At 36.5% G+C, this 26337-nt stretch overlaps 1 protein-coding gene across 1 annotated transcript; it reads left to right on the top strand.

The window, feature by feature from the left end:
* The first annotated feature begins 85 nt into the window (after positions 1-85).
* On the top strand, positions 86-26337 carry MARCHF5 (membrane associated ring-CH-type finger 5). The gene is made up of 6 exons (XM_021536478.3): positions 86-367; positions 15041-15243; positions 19127-19257; positions 22432-22615; positions 22787-22953; positions 24125-26337. The coding sequence occupies exons 1-6, from the start codon at positions 324-326 to the stop codon at positions 24239-24241; spliced, it is 846 nt and encodes a 281-aa protein (XP_021392153.1). The 5' UTR covers positions 86-323; the 3' UTR covers positions 24242-26337.

Genomic DNA, 26337 nt, shown 5'->3' with positions numbered 1-26337 from the left:
ACTACGGCAAGACTACAGCTCCCGGCGGTCCCGGAGAGCCGGGCACGGGCTCTGCCCTGGGCGCAGGCGCGCTGCGGGGCCGGGCGGCGGTGACGGCGGCGCGGTAGCGCTCAGCGCTCGCCGCCTCTCCCCGCGGCGGCCCGGCCGCTCCGTCCTGCCCCGGCCACCGGCTTGCGCCGCGTCCCACCTGCTGAAGGAGGGGCCGTCCCGCGGAAGGGCGGATTTGCCGCCTTCCCGTTCGCTCCCCTTTGTCCGCCGCCGCACGCGTGACGCCTTTGTCAGGCTCCGGGCCCTCGGCTGGGCCCGCTCCTCCGCCCGGGGCCATGGCCGAGCAGACGGGCTTGGCGCTGCCGCAGACCATGGACAGGTACGGGGAGGGAGCGTTCGGGCTGGGCCTGTGAGCCCCCGCGCGGGGTTGGGGGCCGGTGTCGCGGTTTCGTGTTTTGCCTTGGTGTGCGGACAGAAGTTGTGCGAGGTACCGCGGGCAGCTGAGGGGCTCGGAGGGATCGTGCCGCGGCCCTCAGGGGGTGCGGGTGTGCCTGGGCCGGGCCGGGCTCTGGGGCAGCCGGGGGCTGCAGTCCCTGTCCCTGGGTCTAGGGGAGCGCACTGACGTGCACGAACAGTGAGGCACGGAAAGATGACCTAAGCTTAGCCGGCCTTGTGTGTTTTGTTGCTGGTTTTATGATCTGAATAAAGCCTACAATTGCTTTCTGGTGCGTTCTTAAAAATTACAACCTTAGAAGTATCATTACTTAAGCATCTTTCCTCGTCTATTATTACTAACTTGTAAATTCTGTTTATTATATTTGTTTTCTCTAAATACTTTTATTTGAATATGTAGCACTTTCACCCTGTTCCACTTAGCACTTCAGATTTTGACTCATCCAGGAAGCCCTTGCAAGCTATTCCTACAAACAATTGCAGGAGTTGTAATAGCCTGGTATCTCAGAAGGTGGGGATCCAGAAACAGCCAGGCTTCTGTTGATGAATCTGTCAAATTTTCATCATAAGGAATCAAAAAGAACCCTGGTGGTTTTGTCCTTTCCAGGTTGCTTTTAAGGGAAGAGTATTTAATGAAATACAGGTGATGGAACTACAAACTATGGGAGGCAGGGATAGAACTTATTCATCCTGGAAGGTGGGAATGAGATGTTCTTGTTTGATATAGAAAGAGGATAAAAGTGATCTGGGGAGGGAAAGTTTACTTCTAGAAAAACTGAAAAAGTAAGAGATGACAAAAGGATGATTTATGTTATAAAAGTATTGCTGAATCAACTCCTCTTAAACTAAAAAAAAAAACAAACAAACAAACAAAAAACAACAACAACAAACTTTTATCTACATCCTGAATTCTGTAGTCCAGTAATACATATTTAGAATTCTAGGAAACCATAATGTTTTGAGTGGAAGCCCTGATGCCCGTGGCTATTGTATCACACTCTGAAGTCCTAGTTCACCCTATTGGGAAGTGGCTGTGAGGTTATGTTTATAATCATTGTTGTGACCCACTGTTAAATTAAACAGTTAATAATAATAAAAAAAAAAAAAAAAAAGAAAAAAAAAGAAAAAAAAAAAAAAAGAAAAAAAAAAAAAGAGGAAATTAGTTACCTGGTTGCCAAACCAGTTTACTGCTCTTCAGTTGTTACCTGTAATAGAGATGTGGGCTTTGATGTACATTTAATATTCTGTATCCTTTCAAGTTTGTGAAATTATAATTTGTGTCTCTGGCTCATTTCAAAGACTTTTTTTTTGTATACTTGGAGTAGCTTGATATGTAAAACAATTGGACAGCGTCTCTGATTTCCTTAATATCAGGGACAGCAGGGAAAGAATTTGGAGTACCTAAGTAGCATAAAAGGAAGTATGAAGAGAGGCTGGAGCTTTCATATAAGAATTCCTTTGGCTCATTATAGGAAACTTTAGAAACAGGAGAGTCACAAGGGATGAATGTAGTAGTAAGAAGGAACCAAGTATTTAAGATTTTAATTTCGTTCAGAGTGTATAACAACATCAATAGAAGGATTTTGGACTAACCAAGACCTCAAAATGCAGTTGATGTAAATAATTTTTCTGCTTTATATTGGGTTTATGGAGCAGGGTTACATTTGAATAAAGAGATTTTTATGCATCTGATGTTTCTGAAGATTGTACATAACTGTTGTTGTGTTGTTGGTAGTGATGATCAAGATAAGCCTTCAGCATTTCATCCTAATGGACATACCCCATGGTTAAATTATCTGTGTCTATCTTGGGATTATGAGGAATAGAAATACTTCTTCTGCCCTGTTATCTTTTTTGCTCGTGACAGATATTTGTTTTCCTCAGTAAGAAAAAAGATGCAAAATCTTTAATTGCTAATGATTATAGCTAAACACAAAGTGCATACTTCAAAATAAAATACAGGCCTTTTAGTGATGATGACTTTCATTTGGATTCTAATAGTTAAGGAGGGGAAAAAGAAGGGTTTTCTTCTGTTTCCAGTACCTAGATCACCTCTGAGAGTGGTGACATGCTGTTGTATCAGGAATCAGGTGTTGCAGTAGATCTGAGTGCATGCACTGCTTTGTGAACAAGGGTCAGACCTCCCAGAGCAAGTTCTTTAACTCTGTGCTTGTGAGAGGGAACAGCTGGATTCTTCTCTTGACTCTTAGATTCTGTACCTGTATGTAAGAACTTATATAACAGGTTTATTTCCTTAATAAAGTTGGATTTCTCCAGTGCAAGGACTGACTTGATAGCATCATCACATTGTTGCCTGGGATTCATCTTTCTTTGATGTGTTTTGTGCTCCACCCTTTATTTGCCTGCATAATTTCAGTCTAGGAAGCAATCCATGGATTTATAAGAAAGAAGGTAAATAGTTGTTAAGATGTAAGGAGTCTGTTACTCAAAATTTCAAACTAAGGATTTTATACTTACCGGAAGGATTCATTGTAACATAAATACAAGAAGCATGAGTGTGAAGTGACACTACATTGTGGATTGTCTCATCTGCAGCATTTAGGAAACTAATCCATATGATTGACATCATCTTTATTAGCCTCAAAATCAGAATTTCCATCCCTCTTGTAATTTTTTTCTCTTCTCTTTCATGTCCAGATAACAGTTCCAGATAATAATTCTTAAGATACTGTTCCTTTTCTGCAAGCAGAAATCTCTTTTTACTCTATGGCGAAACCCCATATTTCTGGAGTAATGTGTACACTTTTAAGGCATGTATTAGTAATCTGGCTAAATTGTGAGATTTTATTATTTCATTATTTTAATGCCTTTGTTCTTGTTAGTTTACTGCATAAATTACAGAATTTAAGTAATCTTCAATAAAACTTGAAATTATGTGCCAATTGGGTTTTTATGTTCTGTTAATGTGAGCTGTAATGCTGAAATGTACTCATATTTTTAAGCTTTATTTTCTTGACTTCAGTTGAATTACGTGTGGATTACTCTTACAGCTGATTATGCCAAGGCTTCAGAATTCTGGGGTTCTGTTTTTAAAAGCATATCCTGTGCTAGTGATTTGTGGTATTTCATATACTATGCAAATTAAAGACAACTGCTCCCTTCTTTCCATATATTTGCCACCATGGTCAGAACATGGTCACCATTGCTTTCTGTTACCTCAGTCTTTAGAGATGTCAGTCAACATTTGATGGATAATCTTTTGAATGCTTGTCCAGGTACATGCTGAAGAATCAACATAGTGATAATTTTAGCATGGTTTCGTTTTTGAATTAGCATTCATAATTTTCTGCCTGGGTAGTAGTTGCTCAGTTGTGGTCAGTATTCTTGTTAAAAACTAGAGTAAGATGATGTGACTTTAAGTCTCTACCCTTGCCTTTTCCCGTTGAAAGGAGACAAGAGAGCCGAAATTGCTGGTAGACTTTAAAAGCAATTAAACAATAAATTGTAGCTTGCTTAAGAAATTACTTTTACTATCAAGAGATGAGTATTGTTGCAATTAAATTTTCTGTTTTCCATATCATTGATTTATTGAAAAAATGCTAGCAATTGTAGTTGAAAAATTGCAAAATGGAGTTGGATTTTCTATTTCAGTTTTTTGAACTGTCATCTGATCCCATAGTAATTTTATTTTTTTTTCCCAAGAAAAAAGTGCAGGCACCGGTTTAGTTTTTTTTCCACAATTAACTGTTGATACTTTAGTAAGCTAATACACAGTTTTGGATTAAGACCCTAATGCTACAGCCTCAACAGTGTGATTAGTGCAGCGTGGTCCTTGATTAAAGGTGTTTATTCTGAACGTCTCAGACTTGTACTGTATGTTGTGCTCTCTCTCACTGATGGAAGCTACACACAAGTAATTCTTTGTAGGAGTGGAGTTCACCCAGATAAGATATGCAGAGTAATAAGCAACATAAAACACAATACAGGATTTATGTATTACCTTTATTTTTCACAGAATGTCATCTCTGCAGTTACTCAGTCTGTTTGTTCTACTTGTACTGATTAAGCATGTCTCTCTTCCTTGTCCTACCTCAGGTAATTATTTTCTTTCTTCACAACAGAGTTCAACTCTTTGGAGAGAGGTCTTCTTAACTTTTGGTCAAAGTCTGTCAGTGTCTGGAAGTACCCGGCTTTCTATTCTTCCTTGAGAGTAGGTTATTCATGCTCAGAAGGAAAGGGTATGTGAGAGCGGAGAATGGACTATGCTGGGTTAATCTCTACCAAGGAAAGAAGGGGTTTGTTTTTCCCTGTCCTTAGTCCAACTATTTGAAAGTTGATGTTGATACAGGATGGAAAAAGCAAAATCACACATCTTGGAGAGTGGGTTTTAAGAAAGAAAGCTTGAAACATTAATAGCTTTATAATAGCTTGGCTTTCTCATTGCTCCTTCATCCCAGGTACATCCCTTAGTATTTTGCTTCACTTTATCGTGAAGGTTCTATGTAGGTTGACTTCTTCCTGTGTCTTACCAGTAAAGATGATTAGTGGAGTCTTAGTGCAGACCTGTACACTGCCTTTTGCCCATGTGAAATATTGCAAGTGTCAGCGTGCTATTTATAAACTATCTTAACCTTTTGACTGTTGTCTAATATATTTATTTTTTCTGTCTTTGATGTTTGCTTTCATATGCTTAGGAACAAATGTACGTGTTTCAGTTGCTGCTTAACAATTAACTTCTACCTGCAGACAGTAGGTAATTATTCTTCTGATTCAAGTGTGAAGAAACTCCTGAGAAACAACTTACAAGTTTTTTGTACTCAAACTATTGGCATCCCATGTATTATGAAGGCACTCAGATAATATTTTCATTTGTTGCATTCCCTTTTTCTAAAAAGGCTGTACAAACTCCTGTTTATTATCTCTTCCATATAGAAGTGTTCAGACTCTGTAATAGTGCTTAAAGCTTTAATGGTTTCCTTTGCCATAGTGTCTAAGTGCCCACTGAAGTGGAAACTTCTGACAGTTTATGCAAATGTATTGAATAAATATATGTATAATACTTTACAGACAAATATCAAAAAGGTTAAGGTTTCAATTTTGGAACAACTTTTTAAAGTAATATTTAAAGTGGTAATAAATATGCCAGCTGTTACGGTCTTTGTGCATTGCACAAAGGGTGGAAAATTCCTCATGTGAAAATAAGTGCTTTCTAATGAACATTTGTGTTTTCCTCTGAGTAGCAGAATGGACCAAGTACTAGATTTTTATAGGATGTAAATACCTACCTTTATCAAAAGAATGTGTGACTTGTTCGTGCTTTTACCCTGGCATTTGTCATTTACCCCAAGTAGCAAGTTCATTGCCAGTGCAAAAGAATAAGAGGACTCAGTCTGGAGCGGTTAAGGCAAACTGCTTCTGGCTGATGTTTCTAAACAAAACTGTTGAGATTACATAAGCTGGTGACACGGCTGGAGCACATGACTTACTAGAAAAAGCTAGAGGGAGCTAAGCCTGCCTGAAGAAAGGATGGTTTGGGAGGTCTGATAACCTTCTTCATATCAAGAAGGTTGTTCAGAAGACTGACTGTGAAGGTTCCTGGCAGGATGATGAGAATCATCTGTAAATTTGAATAGAGAAGTTTTCAGCACGTGAGGATGGGAATGATGCGGTTGAGCTTGGGAACAAGTTGCCCAGTGCAGATGTGGATCAGCCCATGGGGCTTTTCAGGACCCAGCTGGAGAACACTCTGCTGTCTGGTCTGAATTTGGTGTTGTTTCTATCTTGGGCAGGAGGTCTGACAAGATCTCCTGTGGCCCCTTCTGAGCTGTAATTCTGTGATACCAAGTCTAGATGCAATCCCAGTTTAAGGGAACACAGCCCTGTATCATTTGCACTGCATAACTTAAACATACTATGCTGGAGGTACACCTTCTAGCAAACCTGCACTTGGTCTTTTTTAGCACCAGCTCTGAAATTTGTACCTAAAAGTTAACTTTCTCTCTAGTTGGACTGGAAATTTGCTTTTTTCACTTAAGAATTTTTGCTCCTGTCATATTAATGCTAATATGAATGATTTTTCTCAAAAATTCCTAAAACTGAATGCAAGTGCTTATGCTCAGGATTTTTGTGTCAGCGATTCTGGGGGAAGGATTAGACACTTCCTGCCTAAGACTACTGTAGGATAAAAAAACTTACAATCAAAATGTCCATTTCTAAATGCTACTTAAAAATATTGCACTGAAGTTGTATTAAATCAGGGGCTAGCTGTTCATTTGTTTCTAAGTTAACATAAAAATTAAACTGGCCTGCTGTATAATAGTTTTCCCTATAACAAGTAAATACTAGTTGATTTAAGGGCTAACCAGGGAATCCTTGTATGTGCTTTTACTTGGAAACAGCTTTCACAGAAGGATAAGTGCTGTTAATGTTTCTAGGTTTTCAGGTGATTGCTTATGGAAAGTATGGACTGTTTAGAGTTCTCTGTTTAGTTTATGTATCTCTGCCTCTTTCCTCCTATGACTATGCAGCTCTTCTTCAATGTGTACATAGTAAAAGAAATTGCTAAAACAGTGGGAAGATGGTAAATAAAAGAGTTGTCATGGACAAGAGGGGCTGGCATTCAGTGGTATTTTTTTTTAAGCCATGTTGATATAATTATTTCTTCACATTCTAGAAAAAAGACAATACCCTATATTTTAAACCTGTAATGTGGTCATTATGTACCTTCCAGATCTCTTCTCATTTGTTTCTTCTAAGTGCCTCCTGGAATGTGAATATTTTTGTTTAGAAGTGGATTTTTTTTATTGGCCTAAAATGTGCCAACATTTAGTTAGCTTTCTGTGAGGGATGTAATTACAGAAGACCATGTGCAGGGTGCTTGTGACTGTTCTACTGGTGAGTCACGCAGTCAGTTCCACAGCTTGTCGAGGAGAGTTACTTAATGTTATCATCAGACACCTTGCAATTTTGTTGACATTTATTCAGACTAAAGACATTTCCAAATTTTCAATGTCTGCCACATTTGATAAGTGGTTTTTGTTCTTTTGTGGTCCTTTTTGTTGCCCAAGAATTTATCTTGTGGGCATTTAAAATTTTTTGGTAATTTTTAGGTCAGAAATTGTTCCTTTTTTATTATTAGGATTATATAAGATGACTGACTTAAGTATGGCTTTTTGGTTTGTTCTGTTATACTGTAAATTTTCCATGAAAAAATAGAAATTGTAAACTGAGAATAACTTGAGTAATAGTATCTGTCATAAACTCTTGAGTTTAAAGCAATTTGTTTGCTTTGGAGTCTTCTACTTTTTGCAGTTGGAGGACTATAGTTCCATTTTTTTTTTCCTTTTTTTTTTTTTTTGGAAGAACACAACAGGAAGACTGCTTATCCTGTATGGTCAGTTTAACCATGAAACTCTCTAGGAATACATTAAAAAAAAAAAAAATCAAACTTCTATTTCACAAGTACTTTCCTTAAAAATTGAATGTAAAGCAAGGAACCACATTTGGTTTCTGACAGATGTCTATGCTAATGTACTTGGTTTTGTAACTAAAGTTACTGTGCCTAAAGATTAATTTGTACATCTGCATTAACTGACACTGGGAAATGGCTGAAGGAGATGGAGCTCATGAGATACAGACTCAGTGAATAACTTTGTGTTTCTTATCACAGCAACAGCTTAATGTCAAGATGGTTACAGTTTTAGGCTGGTCAAACTTGACCTATTTTATATGTAGGGCATTCCTGATATTTGTAGCATCTGTCATCTACTCTGTGCATGGCACCACAAATTACCAGTATTGGTATTTTTCTGATGCAACTCCCTTCCCCTTTCCCCCAGTGCAAAATAGCATTGTTGTTTAATAGAAACTACATATCTTTGTCTTCATTTTGTGTCTGGTCATCTTAGAGGTAATTAATAAGTAATTAAGATGCTTAAAGTCACATTCAAGGAAGTAACTTTAAATAGCCTCTAATGCGTAATTTCCTTGTTGCTTCACATCTCTCCTGTGTTTGGGATTATTGACAGATTTGTCAAACAAGGCAAGAGAAAATGTTTTCCCTGTATCATATCATATGCTATCTGCAATATAAAAAAAAAATCCATTAAATTTTTAAAGCATTAACTTAATGCTATTAGAATTCTTGGCTGTTTGCTATATATGTACTTGACGATTGTTCAACTTTCTGTTCAAAGCATGTTTCTGTTTTGGAAGTAAATAGTTATGTGTATGTGGTTCTTTGTTTAGGTTTTGTTTGGTTGATTTTTCTTTTTCCACTTAGTTTTAGTCACTTTTGTTTTTCTTGCTAAGATGGTAAGAATCAGTGTTACCCACCCCCAGCAGGCACTCAGTAGCTTTTATTGTTAGCTGTAGGCCAAGCCACTAATATACATTAGTAAGAGTTCAGTTAGCAAAATGTATAATGTTTTAGTAATAAAGTGCTTATTGTATGACTAGTAGTTTTTCCTGATCTGTCCTTTGTACATGTCTAGAAGGGCCCTGTTCTCCCTCCCTCACTTAGAAAATAAAACAAATGTTTCTAACATCAAAATTCATTGCACATTTAAAGGCTGATAGCAAGGCCACTGAGCTTTGGTGATTTCTCAGCTTTTCCTTTTGAAAAAGAGTATGGCAATACTAAAGCCTTTAAGATAACTGAATTTTGAAGACTTAGTAAAAAGAACATGTCTGAATAACTTGTTGAAAAAGTTTAATTTATCCAGAATGAAATCTAATTTTTTACTGACAATCTAGATTTTGGCAAACTAGAGACCAAAACCTGGCAAGACAGCTAGAACTGAGGAGGGTTTCCTCATTCTAAGCTGGCTAGAAGCAAAGACCATAAAACAATAAGGCTGAATTTAAGCACAATAGGTGATGCCTGGCAGTCAAAGGTTTAATTTTATCCACAAGCTAGAAAGCAGCCAGCAGGATTCAGTGAACTGTCCTTTACTCATATCTCTGCTTTATGCAATGAACTCAATTGTAAAATATTTACCCTTGTTTTAAGCTGAAATGAAGGATATAACAAATCTTGAATTGAACTTCTGATAATCAGTATATCTTTCTGGTGCACTTTCTAGTTAATGATTCTATGGGGTTTAAATGTGTTTGTTTACTGAGTTTTAGTTATCCACATACTTTTTAATAAAAGCTTTTTAAAATCTAATTTATACGATGTCATCTTGAGGTTAGAGGAAGTCAGAACCTACATATAAACACCACTTCTGTATGTTCACACCAACATTAGCTTGATTTTCTGTACTTGAGCTGTTTCTATTGAAAGCTTTGCTTTTGTGGTAAATTGTAGTTACTGTTGTGTCTAGACTCTTAACAGTGTCTCCTTTACTCAGCTTTGCAGGCTGTCTTTGATGACTAGGCAGAGTAGAATGGGTTATAAGGTCATGACTTTCAGGACTTCCTCTGAGAATTTTAGACTTTGTTTCAAGGTGACAACATGTTTTCTAGCTGAGTGATACAGGCTGGCATATGGCTGCTATGCCATGCTGCCTTAAAAGCATCTGCTGAAGTCCCCAAGGAGCATCTAAGACTGCTATTTTTGCACGGATGTCTGTTCTTCACTCAGTGTATTTCCCTTGTGAGTTTTTCCTTTTAGGATAGTGTAAGGGTGTTTTGGATTGAAGATTGAAGTATTTTCTACTGTGTTTGTTGGCCAGGAAAATATTGGGGAAAGAGCAATGTTCCATCCAGCAAGGAGGTTCATCTCTTCTGGCACTTCATCTCCTCTGTGAAGCATGACATAAGCTAACATTTCTCAGGTTAATGGTATTCCTTTGTAGCCTTTATCAGGGGCTGGTAGGCTAGGCTTGCATTCTCTCTAGAGCAGGCAGTGTCCCTCTAGCACAAGATCCTATTGCTGCTGGTTTTTCACACACAGGGAAAGAAAATGCTTAGTGGTAACATTTGCAATGAGGTGTTTCTTTTGCTTTTTGAGAGAACAGTTTACTGTTCCCCTACTAAAATTCCAGCCAACTCCAAAGCAGCCTAATGCTACTAGATAACTCTATTTTTCTGACATCCTAGTCTTCCAACTTGAACATGAGCTTGTAGTACTTAGAGTGATCTAAGTTGTCTAGATTCATCTTTGATGATAAACAGTGATAAGCTTTACACTAAACTTGCCAGATGGCAAGTTTAGTGTAAAGCTTATCGCTATTCATCATCAAAGATATTTTATCTGTCAACATAGACTATGCATAAAAAGTTGTTAATAGAAGCTCATGAAAAATCGCCTCTTCCAAGCAGCAGACTTATGGGTCATCATTTAGAACAGTGCCTTTTTATGGCTAGTTATTGGAACTCTTTCAGTCATTTGTTTCAAGGTACCTTTTCACTCCTCACTGGTTCTCTGTGCTGTTGTTCCTATCAGTTATGTTTCAGCCTTTTCACTTTCTTCTCTTTGGATGTGAAATTCAATTGCAATAAGCTGCTCAGACACCTTGTGCTTAGCAGGACAAGCATGCTTTACTCTTGCCAGATATCAGCAAATTCCTGCCACTTTAGGAAAAAGAGCTTTATGATGTGAGAGAAATGCAGAAAATTTCTTGTTTTATGAAGGAATTGTAATGAGAGGAAAAATGTGTTTCTAGCTCATGATTCCAGAGCATGTCATGCATGTTCAAATTTGCATTTCCCACGGTAAGACTCAGGTCTAAAAGTCAAGTAGAGCTTTCTTTTCTGAGAAGTTTTCTGATTTTGCTAACCAGTCATATTTGTATGGCACTGAATATGAGGGGAAAAATTCTAAGATGTTCCCATTCCCATTTCAGTACTGAATATTTGAAACCAGATCATAAAACAGCTGTGCTGTCCCAGTCTAGCAAGTGTTTATCCATTAAGTGTTGTGGATACAAGGATATCTGCTGGGCTTGTGTTACTTTGAAAGTTTTTACAAACTTTTTACTTGTGTGTATAGAGAATCAACATACTGCTTTTAAAATACTTTTTTGTATTGCTTTACACAGTCATGCCTGATTGAAAACAAAACTGTTTCATTATGGATTCAGCTTTCACAAATTGAGTCAGATTTTATTTAAATAACATGAATTAGATACTGTCTTCCCTCCCATCTAAGACTGGTTTTGGAAAAAAGTAACCTTTAGAAGGGGTATAGCTTACTAAAAAGGAGAGCAGTCTAGATATGTCTGATACTGGAGGTCTTAGGGATGTGTTGGAGCTGTAGCTCCAGCCAGGCAGCAGAGAGGAGGCTCCTTACTGGTAAGAAACTTGTGTTTTGGAGGAACCTGGTTTTAGGCAGGCCTTGGCTTTCTAGCCATGTAACATTTGGAGTATAGGATCTCTAATCTTCAATACAACTTTCTCCCCATCTGCTTTGCTCTTAACACAGGCAGTGCCTTGAAAAGAGTGTGTCTTCTCTAGAGAAAGAATAGATGCAAAAAATGCTTTATTCTTAGAGTCAGAATAGAATTTTTGAGACTGGAAAGCTTCTTCTGCTGGGGAGCTGAATCTAAAAGACATTTGCAACCTTATATTCAGAGCTGCAGTAGTGATATTGGTCTGGAGTTTTGTATGTTTTGTTTTGATTTTTTTTTTTTTTTTTTGGAGCCAAGGAAGTGTGGAAAAATACATTAGTGTTATTGATTTGGCTATGTAGAAAGTCATCAAGGAAAAAGGTTCGAGTTTCTATCAGAAACAATGCTTTGTTCCACCTTTTCAGCCCTTTCTATTTCAGGTTATCTGAGTAGCAGCCTGATTCAGTGGTAAGAATCAAGGTCATATTTTATTCAGTACAAGAAAATGGAAAATCTGGCAAGAGCCTAGATACCTGTTTTGAAATGGCTTTATTTAGTCCTTACTGCTACAGCTGCTGTCAATGGAAAGAGATAAGGCTGATGACAGTATACAGAGAATTTACTTTTCATTATTCATCACTTGCTAAAGGTTTAAGTCTGTGAAGGATTTTGTTATTAATTTAATAGGTCTTTCAGGTTTTCAGGTATGATTGGCTGGCAAGAAATTGGATGAAGCAATTAAAGAAAAGATGCAATTTTTTTTTACTTACTAACCTCGACAGAGAACTTGAGAACAGAATTTAATCTATAACCATTGTCATGGACAAATTCACTAGTTAAAATTGCAGTGTAGCAAGATTATGCTTATGCTTAAATCTGTCATTATTTGAATAAACTCTAGACTTGTATTTTGTGATGGTATCCTCAGACCTAACTAGCTCTGTTGTGAAGCCTTTACTTTATAAATAAAAATCTGAATTACAAATTTAGAGCAGTTGTAGGCTTAAATAGGATGTGAAATGAATGAGTGAATGTTTACCTGTAAGGTAGAAAGAACCTTCTGAAGAGGAACAATTATCTGTAGTGTTGTATAGTATTATTTGTTCTTACAGTAAATTTGTGGATTCTTAGTGTAAATAAAAATTAATGAACAATGCCAGAACTTGTATTCCGTAAGAACTTGATATTGAGTGCAAGGAATCAAAATGCCAGCCATGCTTTCTAATCCTTACAAATCTTAGTTGTGGTCTCAGCTTTTTCATCTAGATCCTTACTAACTTGTGGCTTGTCTGTCTTTGCTCCTCCTGCTTAGGAAGGTTAATGTGTTCTTTCATTTGGGACTGCAGTAGGTGCACGTTGGGAGCATCAAGGCAAAAAGAAGGGTGGTGTTACAGGAGTGAATAGCATGACAGTTTTGATAAAAACCAGTGTGGGGAAGGACAGAAAAAAGACAAGTCAGGCTTTGATTTTACCTTCCCATTAAGATGAATGGAAGAAACTTCAATTCTGATTGCAGATGTCAGTCATCAACTGAAAAGCTTGAGTTTTAGACCACCACAGTTTAAATTTACATCTGTACCTACTATAATGTGTTCTGTACTTACCACTGGACATGTGGACATTACAGGTTCATTTTATGGATTGTTCAATATTAATTATTATTAAACTGGAATCTGAATCTCAAATTGTATTCCCTTTTACAAATATGCTAGTAATAAATTGCTACATGTTGCCTTCTGCTCTGACACACTTGCAACTTTTTCAGCATACTACTACTACTGTAGATATTAAAAAGATTTAGTGCTTTAAAGAATGTCTAGCAAGTACTTTATCAGAACAGTAATTTCTATTAAAAAAGCATGGGTATTCTTCTGTAAAGGAACACTTTCAATTTACAAATAGAATACTACCCAAAATAGTGAGGTCTTAAAAGCAAAGCTGTTGGACAACACTATTTTTCATTTCTTGAAGTTGGAGCCTGACAAAATTAAATTTCCCATTGCAGATTCCCCCTTCTTTTTCCTCGAAGAAAAGTTAAACAAAAGGAAAAGTGAGAGGAAAAAGCATAATGAACCACTGTAACATCCTGGCATAGAATCCACAATCATTATTCTCAAATAATAAAATTATTTTGTTTGCGAGCATCAAAGCATTTCTCAGTTTCTTCTTCCTCAGTTACTGTCTGTTACTTTTTGCACATAAGAAACCTTTTAGTGTTTTGTCTTAATGATGTTACCCAAGTTGTTAAGTGAACAAAACTTCATCATCAAAATTGTGATGTTAAACTTCAGTTCGGTCGCAGTGTCTAATTAGTTTGTGTCTTGGTAGTTAAATTATAGGGAGGCTGTTGCTGTGCTCCTTTATAAGGGTATAATTATGATTGTAGTGGCTTGCATAAAATATATATTTTTTAAATCAAACCATTATAAATATATATATATATGTATTTATAGTAATATTCTTATATTGATAGACTCTGGTTTATTATATAAATTTAAATATCTTCATTATGGGAATTAGAAAATTGTTTCACATTAAAAATTACTGGCTGAACATATCTGATATTTTCCTAGTTTAGATCCGTATTTTGCTTTCTTTTATAAGTTGGCCAAAAATCTGGCCTAATCATCAGACCAGATATCTGTGAGTTCCTGGTTCTGTGCTCCCTTCAGATGAGGTTGTATAGACTGTCTTGTGTTTTCTCCTTACAGAATTAATGTGTTTGAATTTTCATGTCCACATAATTGTCCAAAGCAGAAATTTCCTCCTCTATTAGTCCAACAGTATTCTTGAAGTAATTTGTAATTTAATTTATATTATACAAAGTCAACTTGTTTGAACTAAACACTTCATCTTTTCAAAGAGACAAAATGAATTTTATATAATTGCTTAGAGTTTTTTTGTGATATATTGTATCATTTGTGTTGTTTTACCATTTAAGTGGATTTGACTTTGTTTCCACAGTAACAGACTGCAGTATTGATTTTATATTTTTAAAATGAAAAAACTTACCAAAATGTTGTAGAAGCAGATGATAAAACATTAAAAAATATGGATTTTCCATATGTTGAATTATTCAAAGATTGGACTATAGTCTCAATGCTTTTTAATCATAAATTATCTAAAAGTTTAATTAATAATTCAGAAGGTGGAAAGCAGTTGTTTAGCTATCTGAAAAATTATGTTTATTATGTTGATTTTATAGCAAAACTGGGGTACAAAATACTTACACTTCTGGTGATTAAGAGTGAAATAATAACCATCATCTCCTCTAGGTGCACATTTTCTTAAGCTGTATGCTTTCACATGTGAATGTTTATTTTATAGCAGAAAATATCTTTTTTTTTCCCTTCCTGTGATTACAGAAGCTGCTGGGTTTGTTTTGCTACCGATGAGGATGATCGGACAGCAGAGTGGGTGAGACCCTGCAGGTGCAGGGGCTCCACCAAATGGGTGCATCAGACTTGTCTGCAGCGCTGGGTGGATGAAAAGCAAAGAGGAAACAGTACTGCTAGAGTTGCTTGTCCTCAGTGCAATGCAGAATATTTAATAGTATTTCCAAAACTAGGTAAGATGCAGATAATGTAAATTGTTGCTTATCTATTTGTTCTTGCTTTCTTTGTTTTTTTCCTTTCTTGTGCTTGGATCACCACCTCTGTTGGAAACTTGTCTATTCTCTTTTCCAGGCAGAAAGAAATAACTTTATATTCTGCTTGCATCCTATTTGGTAGCTTAGTTAAATAGCTTTAAAAATTTTGGATGTATTCCACTTAGGTATATAGATAAATCTTGCCATTGACCTGTAATTATTTCCTGGCTAATGGGATTATTTTTCTTGTTGAGCAGAATGTGACTTCTTTCAGCAGTTGCCACACAGCACATAAACACATACTTTTTTTGACTCAGCTTGCAGAGACACTTACCAGAGGAAATCCAGATGAGAATTTCCTAAGCAGCACATGGTATTACTGGAAAAACATACTTTCACTTTGATCAGGAGGTGTTTCTGAGGCAATATTGCCCTATAATCAAGAGGCAGAATATTTATGATTGCTGGGTATGGCTCTAGCTCTGTTTGTCAAGGTGAAAAAAAAAGTTGGACCTTAGCAAAATAAGTTGGTAAGGTCTTCCAGTCTCTTACTTGAGTAGCCAAGTAGGATAATGCACAGTATGTTGCATGTATTTAAATTAGCAGTGCTTGCTGTTATTTTTGCCCTTGCTTGCCCATGTGTTCTATGGGATATATTAAGCCCATATATAAATCAAGGAAATGAAATGTTGCCATGGAAACTTAAATTTTGTTTAAAAGTAAAACTGCTTGTTATAGAAATGGTGATGTAGCAATTGAGTGCAGGCATTTAGAGGATTTTAAAGAAGATTTTTTTAAAGCATCTTATTTCTGTAATAATAGAGCTGAAAATAACTCACTGTCAGTCCTTTGGGACAGGACCTCTTATTCGCTTAAGGGCTGACGAAATTAAGGTGTTAGGGGAATTTTGAGTGATGACATTTACTTCCATGATAGAACACTGAGTAAGAGGAAAGAAAAGATACACAACAGTACTGCATTGTTGATATAAAAAAAGACATAAACCAGTATGAAACTTACTGCAAATTATTTGTATAACAACCACAATTTGGCTTCGCTGAATAAGGTAACTCTCCATCATAAAGAAGGTATCAAATGATTGCATTTAGCATTGGCTTTGAGCAGAAAACTGGGTTTTCATCTGGACACCGAATGCACCACAAAACTTGACACTGTTTGAAATTCTTGTTTGTATCTTGACTGATGAAACTGTAATGTGAGATGCATTTGCATTTTATTTTGACAATGGTGAAAAGGGGTAGCAACTATAATTTGGACAGGATACATTAACATAACAGGCATTTTAATTTGTTCCTGCAATTCATGGCATACTATATTTGAAAGCTTAGATTCTAACATTCCTGGATTCTGAAGCTGGTCTAAAATTCTTTCATGAGGTTGTTCAGCTCTTGCATGCAAGTGAGACTCCCTTCATGTCTTTTGATATATTTTTCCTAATAATACCATCTTTTTCCATTTTTAAAGATAAGGGCATAAAAGTTCAGACTTGTACAAGTGTGCACAAGACATCAGTAGTAGAGCAGGGAAATTAATCTGGGTCCATGGAACATCAGTTATGACCTTGAAGTGCCTTAAACAAGTGAGCCAGCCTTGCCCTTTTGTAACTCCTTCTAGTAACCCAAAGCTGTTATAGCACAATTCAGCTACAAGTCAATCAAGGTCACACCAGGCAGAGTAAGGACAGTAAGAACTTTCCAAGAAGCCTTGCTAGTGGCCCTATTTCTTCTGCAGCAGGTGTCTTTTGAAGACAGTATTAGTCATACCCTTCCCTGAGCCATCACAGTTCAGAAACTTACTTAAAGACTTCCCTAATGTACTGCTGGAAACTTTTTTCTAAAAATTCTGTGAAAGGATACCCCCAACACAAATTTTCATTTATGATTATAGTTTAGAAGTAATATCAACTTGAGGAGACATCAGTGGATATAAGTAACAGTGGGTGTTTTTTATATATTTACTAGTTCAAAACAACCTCTCATGAAATATCTCAAAATCATAATTCTATTTTAGATTTGATAGTGCCGATCAGTTCTGGTGATTACTTGTAATTATGTTCCTGTGAGCTGTTTTCTGCTCTTTTGAGAGCTTTCATTAAATAGAAAAATCTTGTTACCACTTTGAAAGTAACAAAAGTATCTCTTAGATAATTACCTCAGTTTAATAAAAAGGAAACAGTTTGGCAGAAAAAGCTCTTTAAAGCATGATATATTTTTCAAAATGAAAGATATTTTTGTTTCATATTTCCTTCTTTAATTTGGGTATCAGTTATATTTATTTTCCTGTTTCTTGCTCAGTACCACCTTAAAAAGCAAAAACAGTTTTGTCCTCCTTTCTCACTACTTCCTTCTTAAGAGCTAATTAAAAGATTTTTTCAACAATTTTTTTCTAGTATTTTCTCAAGATTCAATACCTGATTCTCTAGCCAGGTTTCTCTTAATGATTAGTTTCAGTAGGTGAAATTTATTAGTACTTGTTTTATAAGGCAACCTTCATTTGAATCTCCTGTGTTCAAACATAAGTTTTCAAAATGGAACAACCAATTTTTTCAGTGACTCTGGGAAACAGTCAAGGTGTGTAAACTACTGTGCATTTAGTACTTGCAGTTATGACCTTGTTGGTACTTCCAGCATACTGATAGACTTCCCCGCACCTTCTTAAGTGTGCTCTGGAAAGTCAAACACAACTGTTAAGAGTTGAACTGGATGTTCCTGTTGCTTTTTTTCCACCAGCTGACTTGAGCTGAGTAGAACTGGGGCTTTTGAAATCATTCACAATAGAGCTATTCTCTAGAAAAATAAGAACTAACTAAGTCATGAAACAGGAGTCACAATTTTGTCACTGTGGGTAAACTTTGAGAGACATGGAGGATTAGTTACTTGAGGAATGCCTGTAGGCTGGTTTTGAGAATTGTCACTGATTTTTGGTTGGAAAAAGTAGGAGGGAGCTCACAGGAACTGTTCATGCATATGAGCTGTGGGAGGACAGTCTGTATATAGAATTTGTTGACAAATACAAAAGTAATGCAGATTATGGTGATGGTGGTTTTCACTTTCAGTGAAAGTGAACATACATTTCAGTGTTCTGGCTTTTGCTTCACTCCTGCTCTTGCAGTCCCTCAAAGAAAAGATGCAGGCATTGCCCTTGTTTCCCTCACCAGAGGTAGTCAGGGTATTTATGTATTGTCTTGCCCTGTGTAAGTCTGGAAAGTGCAGTTGTACATAGACAGAATAATGAACCTATTCATGTGTTGTTGTCAAAGGCACTGAATAACCTGAATAGGAGTGTTTTTTCCTCCAGTGTTTTGAGAGGTGATCCTTTACAAATACTGAATGCAGCTGCTTCCAGTGGAAGGAGTCTTTTGTATTAACTGTGCTACTTTTTACTACATAGCAGGATAGTTTAGTGACAGAATTTTCAGGTGAAGCTGTCAAAGATAAGGACATGAAGTACATTATAACAAATCGGTATTTTTCCTTAGAAAACTAAAATATCTAACAAATAAAAAAGGCACTAAGCCTAAAGTGGTTTCTACAAAAGAACAATTCTTACTCAACACAAAGGAAGCTAATCGGTGGGTAAATTAATGCTTTAAGCAGTGTATCAATCTCCTGGAAAGATTATGTGGTAAATGAAATGGTAGGTAGGCAGAAGTTACAAGTTTAGCTTAATAGCTTTTTAATTATATATTCTCAGTTAAACAGCACGTGTGGTATGTCAGACTTGTACTTTGCCTCGTTTGTTCTTTCTTACTGGTGATAGATGCTGACTTTTCTACAGTATGCTTTTATCCGTGTGTATCTATATATATCTATCTTGAAACCTTACTTTTCCTTTATCATAGGTCCAGTTGTTTACGTTTTGGATCTTGCAGATCGCCTGATCTCAAAGGCATGTCCCTTTGCTGCAGCTGGTATCATGGTGGGCTCTATATACTGGACAGCCGTTACGTACGGAGCGGTGACTGTCATGCAGGTACACACATCTTCCCTCTTCCTGCCAGCTCTGAAAGCAAGAGTCAGTTCAGACTCCTCTTTCATTGGCTTCAAACATGCTGAGCTGCTTTCAGTGTAGTTACCAGTGAATTGAAGATGGTTTTTCACGTTTAGTTGGTCATAGTTTATAACTGCAAGTATGCCTGTTCAGGCATGGTTCAGTCTGCAGCTAACAAAATCCACTACTGCTCTAGCTGGCTGCCCTGTGTATGGCAGACTGGTGAACCCAATTTGTTCTCATGGGAAAAGTGCCATTACCACCTAGCTACCAATAATGAGTAACTCTTCAGTAAAGACATGAGATTTAATCTTTTCTTTTACGTAGAGAAAAGCTTTGCTAGTAATATTCAAAGGGTTGAAACTGAAACATGGCAAATTATTTTCTGGATAATGTGATTTTAAAAAAAATTGTATAAAGGAAAATACATGCCCTAAATGATGCAATTCATTCATAAACAAGAAATGCAAAACACTGCAGATTAATGTTCTAATTACTTCAGACTGTATAATTAGTTGAAAGGGGAAAAATAGTTTTCCTCCTTCTGTTCTTATGAACTTGCTGTTAAATAGAAAAGTAATATTGACAGGTGGTACACTATTAACTATGGAAAGACTTGTTCATGGCAATTCTAGTTCAACCACAAGACCAGAGTTTTCAGAGATTGTACAGTCAGAAGCACTTTTGTTACCCTTGTAGTTGTTGAGTCCTATATTGAGTCTATAACCTGTGTTTTGCCTGAAACCATAAAAGCATTTCTGATGCTAATTCAGCTGTAGATAGAATTAACAAACCAGTGTGTTAATAAATACACCTCTGCACAGTTCTATTTTTAAATATAAAACATGGTTATTCTCTCATAAGTCATTTGGGTCTAGTTCTTGGGATGTGTGGTACTGCCCTGCACTTCTGCAGGTCACTCCCTGTCAAGATGGTGTGCTGTTTTGGTTCAGTTTCTGTGTGAGCTGTGTCATCTGAAAGCAGAAATGGAGCCCAAATGAGTGGTTGCAGTTTCCCTGTACCAATGTGGCTGAGGGTAGGGCAGCTGCATAGGTGATGTGTAATGGCTTTCAGTGCCACCTGCATTCCAGCGGATGATTCTGTATTACAGAGTGGTACACTTAAGTATTTTTTCATTGGATATTTTGTTCTTGTGGCTCCAAGAGGAGCATTACAACCATGTGTAATACTACAACAAAACTTTGGAAATGCACCAGTCCTTTTCTCCTTGCTCACTGCTACACTGAGCTCTTTTTCTGTAGGAAATTGTGACCTTTTTAGCCACCCTAGAACTCCAAATGGAAAAATAAATGCTTTATTCTGAAGTCGTTTTGCTTTTAAAGTGAGGCTCTGTCTAAACATTAGTTTAGGCAGCTGGTCAAATGCCACGTATGAAGAATTGGCTATTTTCATGATTTAGTGTTTTGATTGTATGGATGGCATGCTGGGCAAGACAATAATTTAGTTTTGCTTGTCAGGGAGGAGATTGAGCAGGCAGTAGAAGAGAAACTGTTCCACCACTTTTGCCACCCCAGCTTTGCTAGGTTTAATGCAGTTTTTCTCCTGATGCATTTCAGACTCCTTTCCTTTAGTTGAAGGGCCAGAGAGAAGCACAGAAGCTATTTTTGGACTTCAGGCGCAGAAAAATAAATACAGAATTGACATTGTGGTAGCTAAGTCAGTAACAAGTCAGATGGAGTTACTGAAAGCAGAGAAATACAGTAATCTAAAGCAGAGAGAGACAAGATACTGAGGTATTTTTTTATGGGCAATGTCTATAAGGAGAAAAAGGATAGTGTCAGACTTCACAGCTTGAGTAGAAGATACTGAAGAAGCTGGAAGACAAATGCTGAATGTTTTTTCAGGAATAATCTTTTGGCAGCAACAATATTGGTTATGCCTATTTTTAGAGGCTGTGGTATAGAACATAACTTCCTGTTCTAGAGGTGTAACATGGAATGCTTTTCAGAGCAAGGCAAAAATGTTTGAAGGTACTGTGGTACATTACTATAGCTTCTTCTCTGTGTCCTACCTATTCCAGAAGTACTGTTTTAGTTATTTTCCTTTTTTAAAATTTTGCTGTTGTTTTATGTTCTTACCTCCTAATTCTAATTCTTGTGCAATTGAAGACCTGGTAGGTTATTGTACTTGTGGGGAAAACAAGAAGTCAATGAAAGCACATCAGAAAATACAGTGCCTGACAAACATAATTATTATTTTAGTGTTTTTAGTCCTCCCATATTCTTACAGAAAAAGTAATGAAAGAGCCTGTTCTTCCTGGAAGCAATTCAAGGACTGTATTAGCATTTATACTGCTTAAATTGTGACAAATTCAGAGGATATCTACCACTCTAAGATAATTTTTTATCCTCAGTTCTATTAGATTTATTTAAAATTAAAACATACTTTTTAGAAAACATAAGGCACCATTCTGTTACCGTTTTAACATGTGCATTTTATAAATGGAAAAATCTGATTTATATTTTTGGATATCAGAAGAAAAGTGTAGACACAACAGTATTAATGATCCTTTAAAATCCTTGAACTAACTACATTTGAAAATAAGGTACATGTGAAGATATGTTGCTATTTCCACTACAGTTGAAAATAATGTTCATCTTCCTGCATTGTCCAGAGAAACAATAGCTAAATACTGTGATCTCTGTTATGTAAGGTATTCCTAAAAACCATAAAATTTTGAGAGAAACGTCCTGAGGTATCTGCTATCAATTTATCCTTTGAACAGTAGTATCTGATCAGTTTCTGAGTGAAGAATTAATTGTTGTAAAACTGTAAATTCTTAAATGCATTTTGGAAAGCCTGCTGTATTATTAGTGTTTCAGATGTTTAGGCTTTTATTTACACAGAAACACATGAAACCTTTCTTGAGATGGTAGGGAATTCTGTTACAGCTCTCTGCAAGATTAGTGATCTGCAAAATAGGGCTGGTAGCTCACCTGCATAATGCTCCATAAGCAAACAAGGATACAAAGAGAAAACAGTAAATTAGAAAAGAGAGTGTTCTTTTTTCTTTAACTTAAAACATGTGGGCAGCTTCAAACAAACTCAGCTTTTAAGTTACATTTTTGTTCATTTGTACATTGTAACATCGATGTGGCCTTTGTTTTGTTCCTCAACTATATGCATATTTTCTAGGTTGTGGGTCACAAAGAAGGTCTTGATGTGATGGAGAGAGCTGATCCTTTGTTCCTTTTGATTGGCCTTCCCACTATCCCAGTCATGCTAATACTGGGCAAGATGATCCGCTGGGAGGACTATGTGCTCAGACTGTGGCGCAAATACTCTAATAAGCTACAAATTTTGAACAGCATATTTCCAGGTAATGTGATTACATTTAAAAGGAAATGCCAAGAGAAGAGACATAGTTCTCAAAAAGTAGTTGGGCTATAGATTCATAGTGGAGTGGGCAGTGGGCAGTAATGTACTTTCTGTGTTCTTTTTTGAGGCAGTGGCTGTGTAACCTTTTCTTCCCCCATTCTAATCCCTTTAGGCATTGGATGTCCTGTTCCTCGTATCCCAGCAGAGGCCAACCCTTTGGCAGATCACGTTTCTGCCACGCGTATTCTGTGTGGAGCTCTAGTCTTCCCTACTATTGCCACAATAGTTGGCAAGCTGATGTTCAGCAGTGTTAACTCAAATTTACAAAGGACAATCTTGGTAAGATTCAATACTCTTTGTTTCATAAATTATTTTAATACAGGAATATGAAGTGTTGTGAAGGAGGGAGGCAAAGGAAAAAGGAACATAAATTGATCCAGTATTTTAAGAGCAGCATTTGATTAAAGGAAGAGGTTTTTTTTAAGGTTGCCTGTCTTAACAGTGGACAAACATCATGTGTGTGAAAGACTGTCTTTATGACTTTCATGACAAGTTCATGACAAGGATGAAAGTTTTATGTGGCACTATAGTAGGCAGGCCTTAGCAGTAATTAAGGCTGACAATGAAGATGAGGAGCCAGCATCTTCTAAGAGCAGTTTTTGTAAGGGAAGACTGGGGTTTATATTATAAACCTTTCAAAATTAGCTTTTGTTTACTGATTTTGAGAGAAACCCTTCGTTTCTTATTTTAATAAGGAGGGGAAAATTAACTCTCCATATAATTCAAATGGAGAGGGTATGAATGACAATCTCTTCCTTTGTGAATAACCTCTCTGGTTACAGACTTTCAAGGACAAGTACACTGAGTTTGGTAATATGGAATCCCTGCTTATCTGAATATCACCATAGCCCATTTTCAATTCCTGCATGTTTATGCATCCCTCTTTTATACAGAACAAACGGTGATACTGCAAATGTTCATGCAGACTAAAAGCTTCTTGGTGTCTCATTTTGAAGACTTGAGATAAACATATTGTAAAGCTTTCTAGGGGGAAAAATAGTTTGTTTTACAAAAATAGATTTTATTTTACTCCACTTTTGGCAAGTGCCATTTTTCACAGTCTAGTTATAGAATGGTTATCAGTGTACTATTCCTTGTGCCTTGTATAGTATACATTCAGAGAAGGGAGGAAAGTAGATACATATCTGCATTTTCTTTGTTCTTTAAATAAGATTTCGATTTTTAAAATTTAGAATACTGGTGAGACTTCCAAGGAAATAAAAGTTTCTATAGTTTCAATCTGTAATCCCTTTAACTAATGTTTGCCTCTGTAATAGTGCATTGTGACAGAAAACTCTGAGATACTCATTTGGATCTGTATTCATTAGTTAATCTTTAGAAGAAAATGCCATATGTTTAGAAAACAAATCTCTGACTGGAAATTTTTAAGAACATTTGCAGTGATATGGCACTGTACTGTGCAGGTTTTCAAAATATCTTTTTATTTCAGGGTGGAATTGCTTTTGTTGCTATAAAAGGAGCTTTTAAGGTTTACTTCAAGCAGCAGCAATATTTGCGCCAAGCTCACCGCAAAATTTTAAATTATCCTGAACAAGAAGGAGCGTAAGGCTGTAACCTCCAGATGTCACAGAGTCTCACCTAACAGGTTTCCATGTTGTATTGGTTCCATTGTTATTGCACAGTAGTGGAAAATTGTGATAAGTTGCTGCTCCTCTATTTTTTTTCTTTAAATACAATAAAGCACTGTCTTGTGGCAGGGTAAATCCTTTCAGCAACCACTGAACCTGAGAATGTGATTTAGCTTTCATTATTTTTTGGGTATTTCTGTTGGGCAATAGGCTTTTGAATTATTTTCTTTAAGCCAATATACTGAATGGAAAAAAAAATCAACTACAGAATATTTTAAGTGTAGTTAGGTAAGTTATATCCAAATGCCTTTTCTATAGGTATTTTCATACCACACTGTCATTCAGTTTAGCATTTCACACAGTGAAGGGAGATTGTTTTACAAGGGGAATGTGAGTCATTACCAAGGAGAAATAATTTTCCTTGGGTTTTTCTGGTATCAAATGGGGAGTGTGAAGTACCCAAATGACAGAAAAAGCAGAAGATGATCACTCCCTACAGGACTTGTATGTCAGCTTTAACCACCTAAATATTAGGTGTTAAAATCAGCATGGCTTTCAGGTAACTTTTATTACTGGTAATTTTCAGTGTCCTGTTGTATCTTCTGCAGTGCCTAGTGTCATTTTCTCATGGCTCTACTGGTTTGTAACTGGTGCTGGATAGCATTTTTTCCTCCACAGTAAAATAATTACAAGGGGGAAATAAATTTCAGTTGCTTATTTTGTAGTTAAGTATTAGAGACTTGTTTAGTTTCCATATTCCTTTATGTTGTGTAAATACCCACAGAAATCCTGTGAGAAAGCAGCATTGAACACTAAAGCTCCATTTGAACTGCCAGAGCAGGGCATCCCCTGAAACATCCAGACCTGAGTGTGTAACTCAGCTGTGCTCAGGACTAGGCTCCATGCCCTAGTGGAAGTGCTGGCTGCAAGGGGCTGACACTACACTTTGGGTACCTGAGCTGAGCATCCTGCCAGCAGGGCACTTGGCTTAAGGTAACTTGGCTCCATTTTGTAAAACACTAAGGATAAATCTTAAATGTGTAATGAAGTTTATTTAGACAGTAAGCTTTACTGTTCCCATATGTCTAAAGTAGTCAGCTGAAGGAGACATTAGCACTTCCATTATTTGATGTATTCCTAAACCTAATTTCAACAGAAATTGACTGTTCTGTGAAGTTAAATTCTGACAAACATAATATGGCCATTGCATATTCATACCAGACCTAATCTGGATTTCATATTTGAAGTTCTTTCTTAAGAACAATTTCTTTGTTTTTCTCCCAAGTTTTTTCTTGTTTATATTAGTATGTCAAATGCATGAAGAATAGCTTAAAAAATCTTTGAGTGGAATTATTCATAAGTAAATATTTCTTCTCAACAGAAATTAAGTAAATGCAGAATGGACTTCCTATTTGACTGCAATAATGTATGTTAGGAGAAATTCAAAGTAAGGTACCTTTTCTATAGTACATTTATCTTAATTACCAAGATGTAATATTTTAAAACTGTACAGAATTGTATATAAAGGCCAATTAGTATTAAAAATCTATACAGGTGTTAAAAATTATACACTCAATCAATATCAAATACTTTTGATGCTCTTGCTGTAATGGAAGAATTATATAACATTGTAAGTCTGCTGATTATATTTGTCTTAGTGGGCTCACTTTTATATAAAACCTAAACTGAGTAGCAGCCTCTGAAAGTTGCTACACTCTGTAAGATACTCTTGAAACAATATAATATGTATTTCTTACAGAATTCCTCGTTTCAAGAAAACAGCTTTTCAGTGGTCTTCACTGTATATATTTCCAAACAATTTATTACTGTTTTTTAAAGTCTCTTGGAGAAAATTGAATGATGCTAATTAGTGGGTTTGAAACTTGTTTAATGGGAAAGCTCATTGTCTTCTTTGGAAGTTAAAGATATTGTAAAAATACAACTATAAAATACTGTATGGACTGTAAGATTATTTCACATGAGTGGTTAAAGGTCATTACTCTGTAAATCTTGTTTTTAAGTATTGAAAATTGTAGTTACGTTGAATTAGGTTGAATAAATATTTTTTACACTC

Source organism: Lonchura striata, chromosome 7, assembly GCF_046129695.1.
Source record: "Lonchura striata isolate bLonStr1 chromosome 7, bLonStr1.mat, whole genome shotgun sequence".
NCBI lineage: Eukaryota > Metazoa > Chordata > Aves > Passeriformes > Estrildidae > Lonchura > Lonchura striata.
The sequence above is the reverse complement of the archived record's forward strand: the minus strand, read 5'-3'. Positions and strand labels throughout refer to the sequence as shown.

Bases quoted from the DNA above. Each gene is read 5' to 3' on its own strand.
- MARCHF5 (XM_021536478.3), top strand. From the start codon at position 324: ATGGCCGAGCAGACGGGCTTGGCGCTGCCGCAGACCATGGACAG. The intron at 368-15,040 runs GTACGGGGAGGG...CTGTGATTACAG, and splicing joins CTGCCGCAGACCATGGACAG to AAGCTGCTGGGTTTGTTTTG. The intron at 22,616-22,786 runs GTAATGTGATTA...TAATCCCTTTAG, and splicing joins TTTGAACAGCATATTTCCAG to GCATTGGATGTCCTGTTCCT.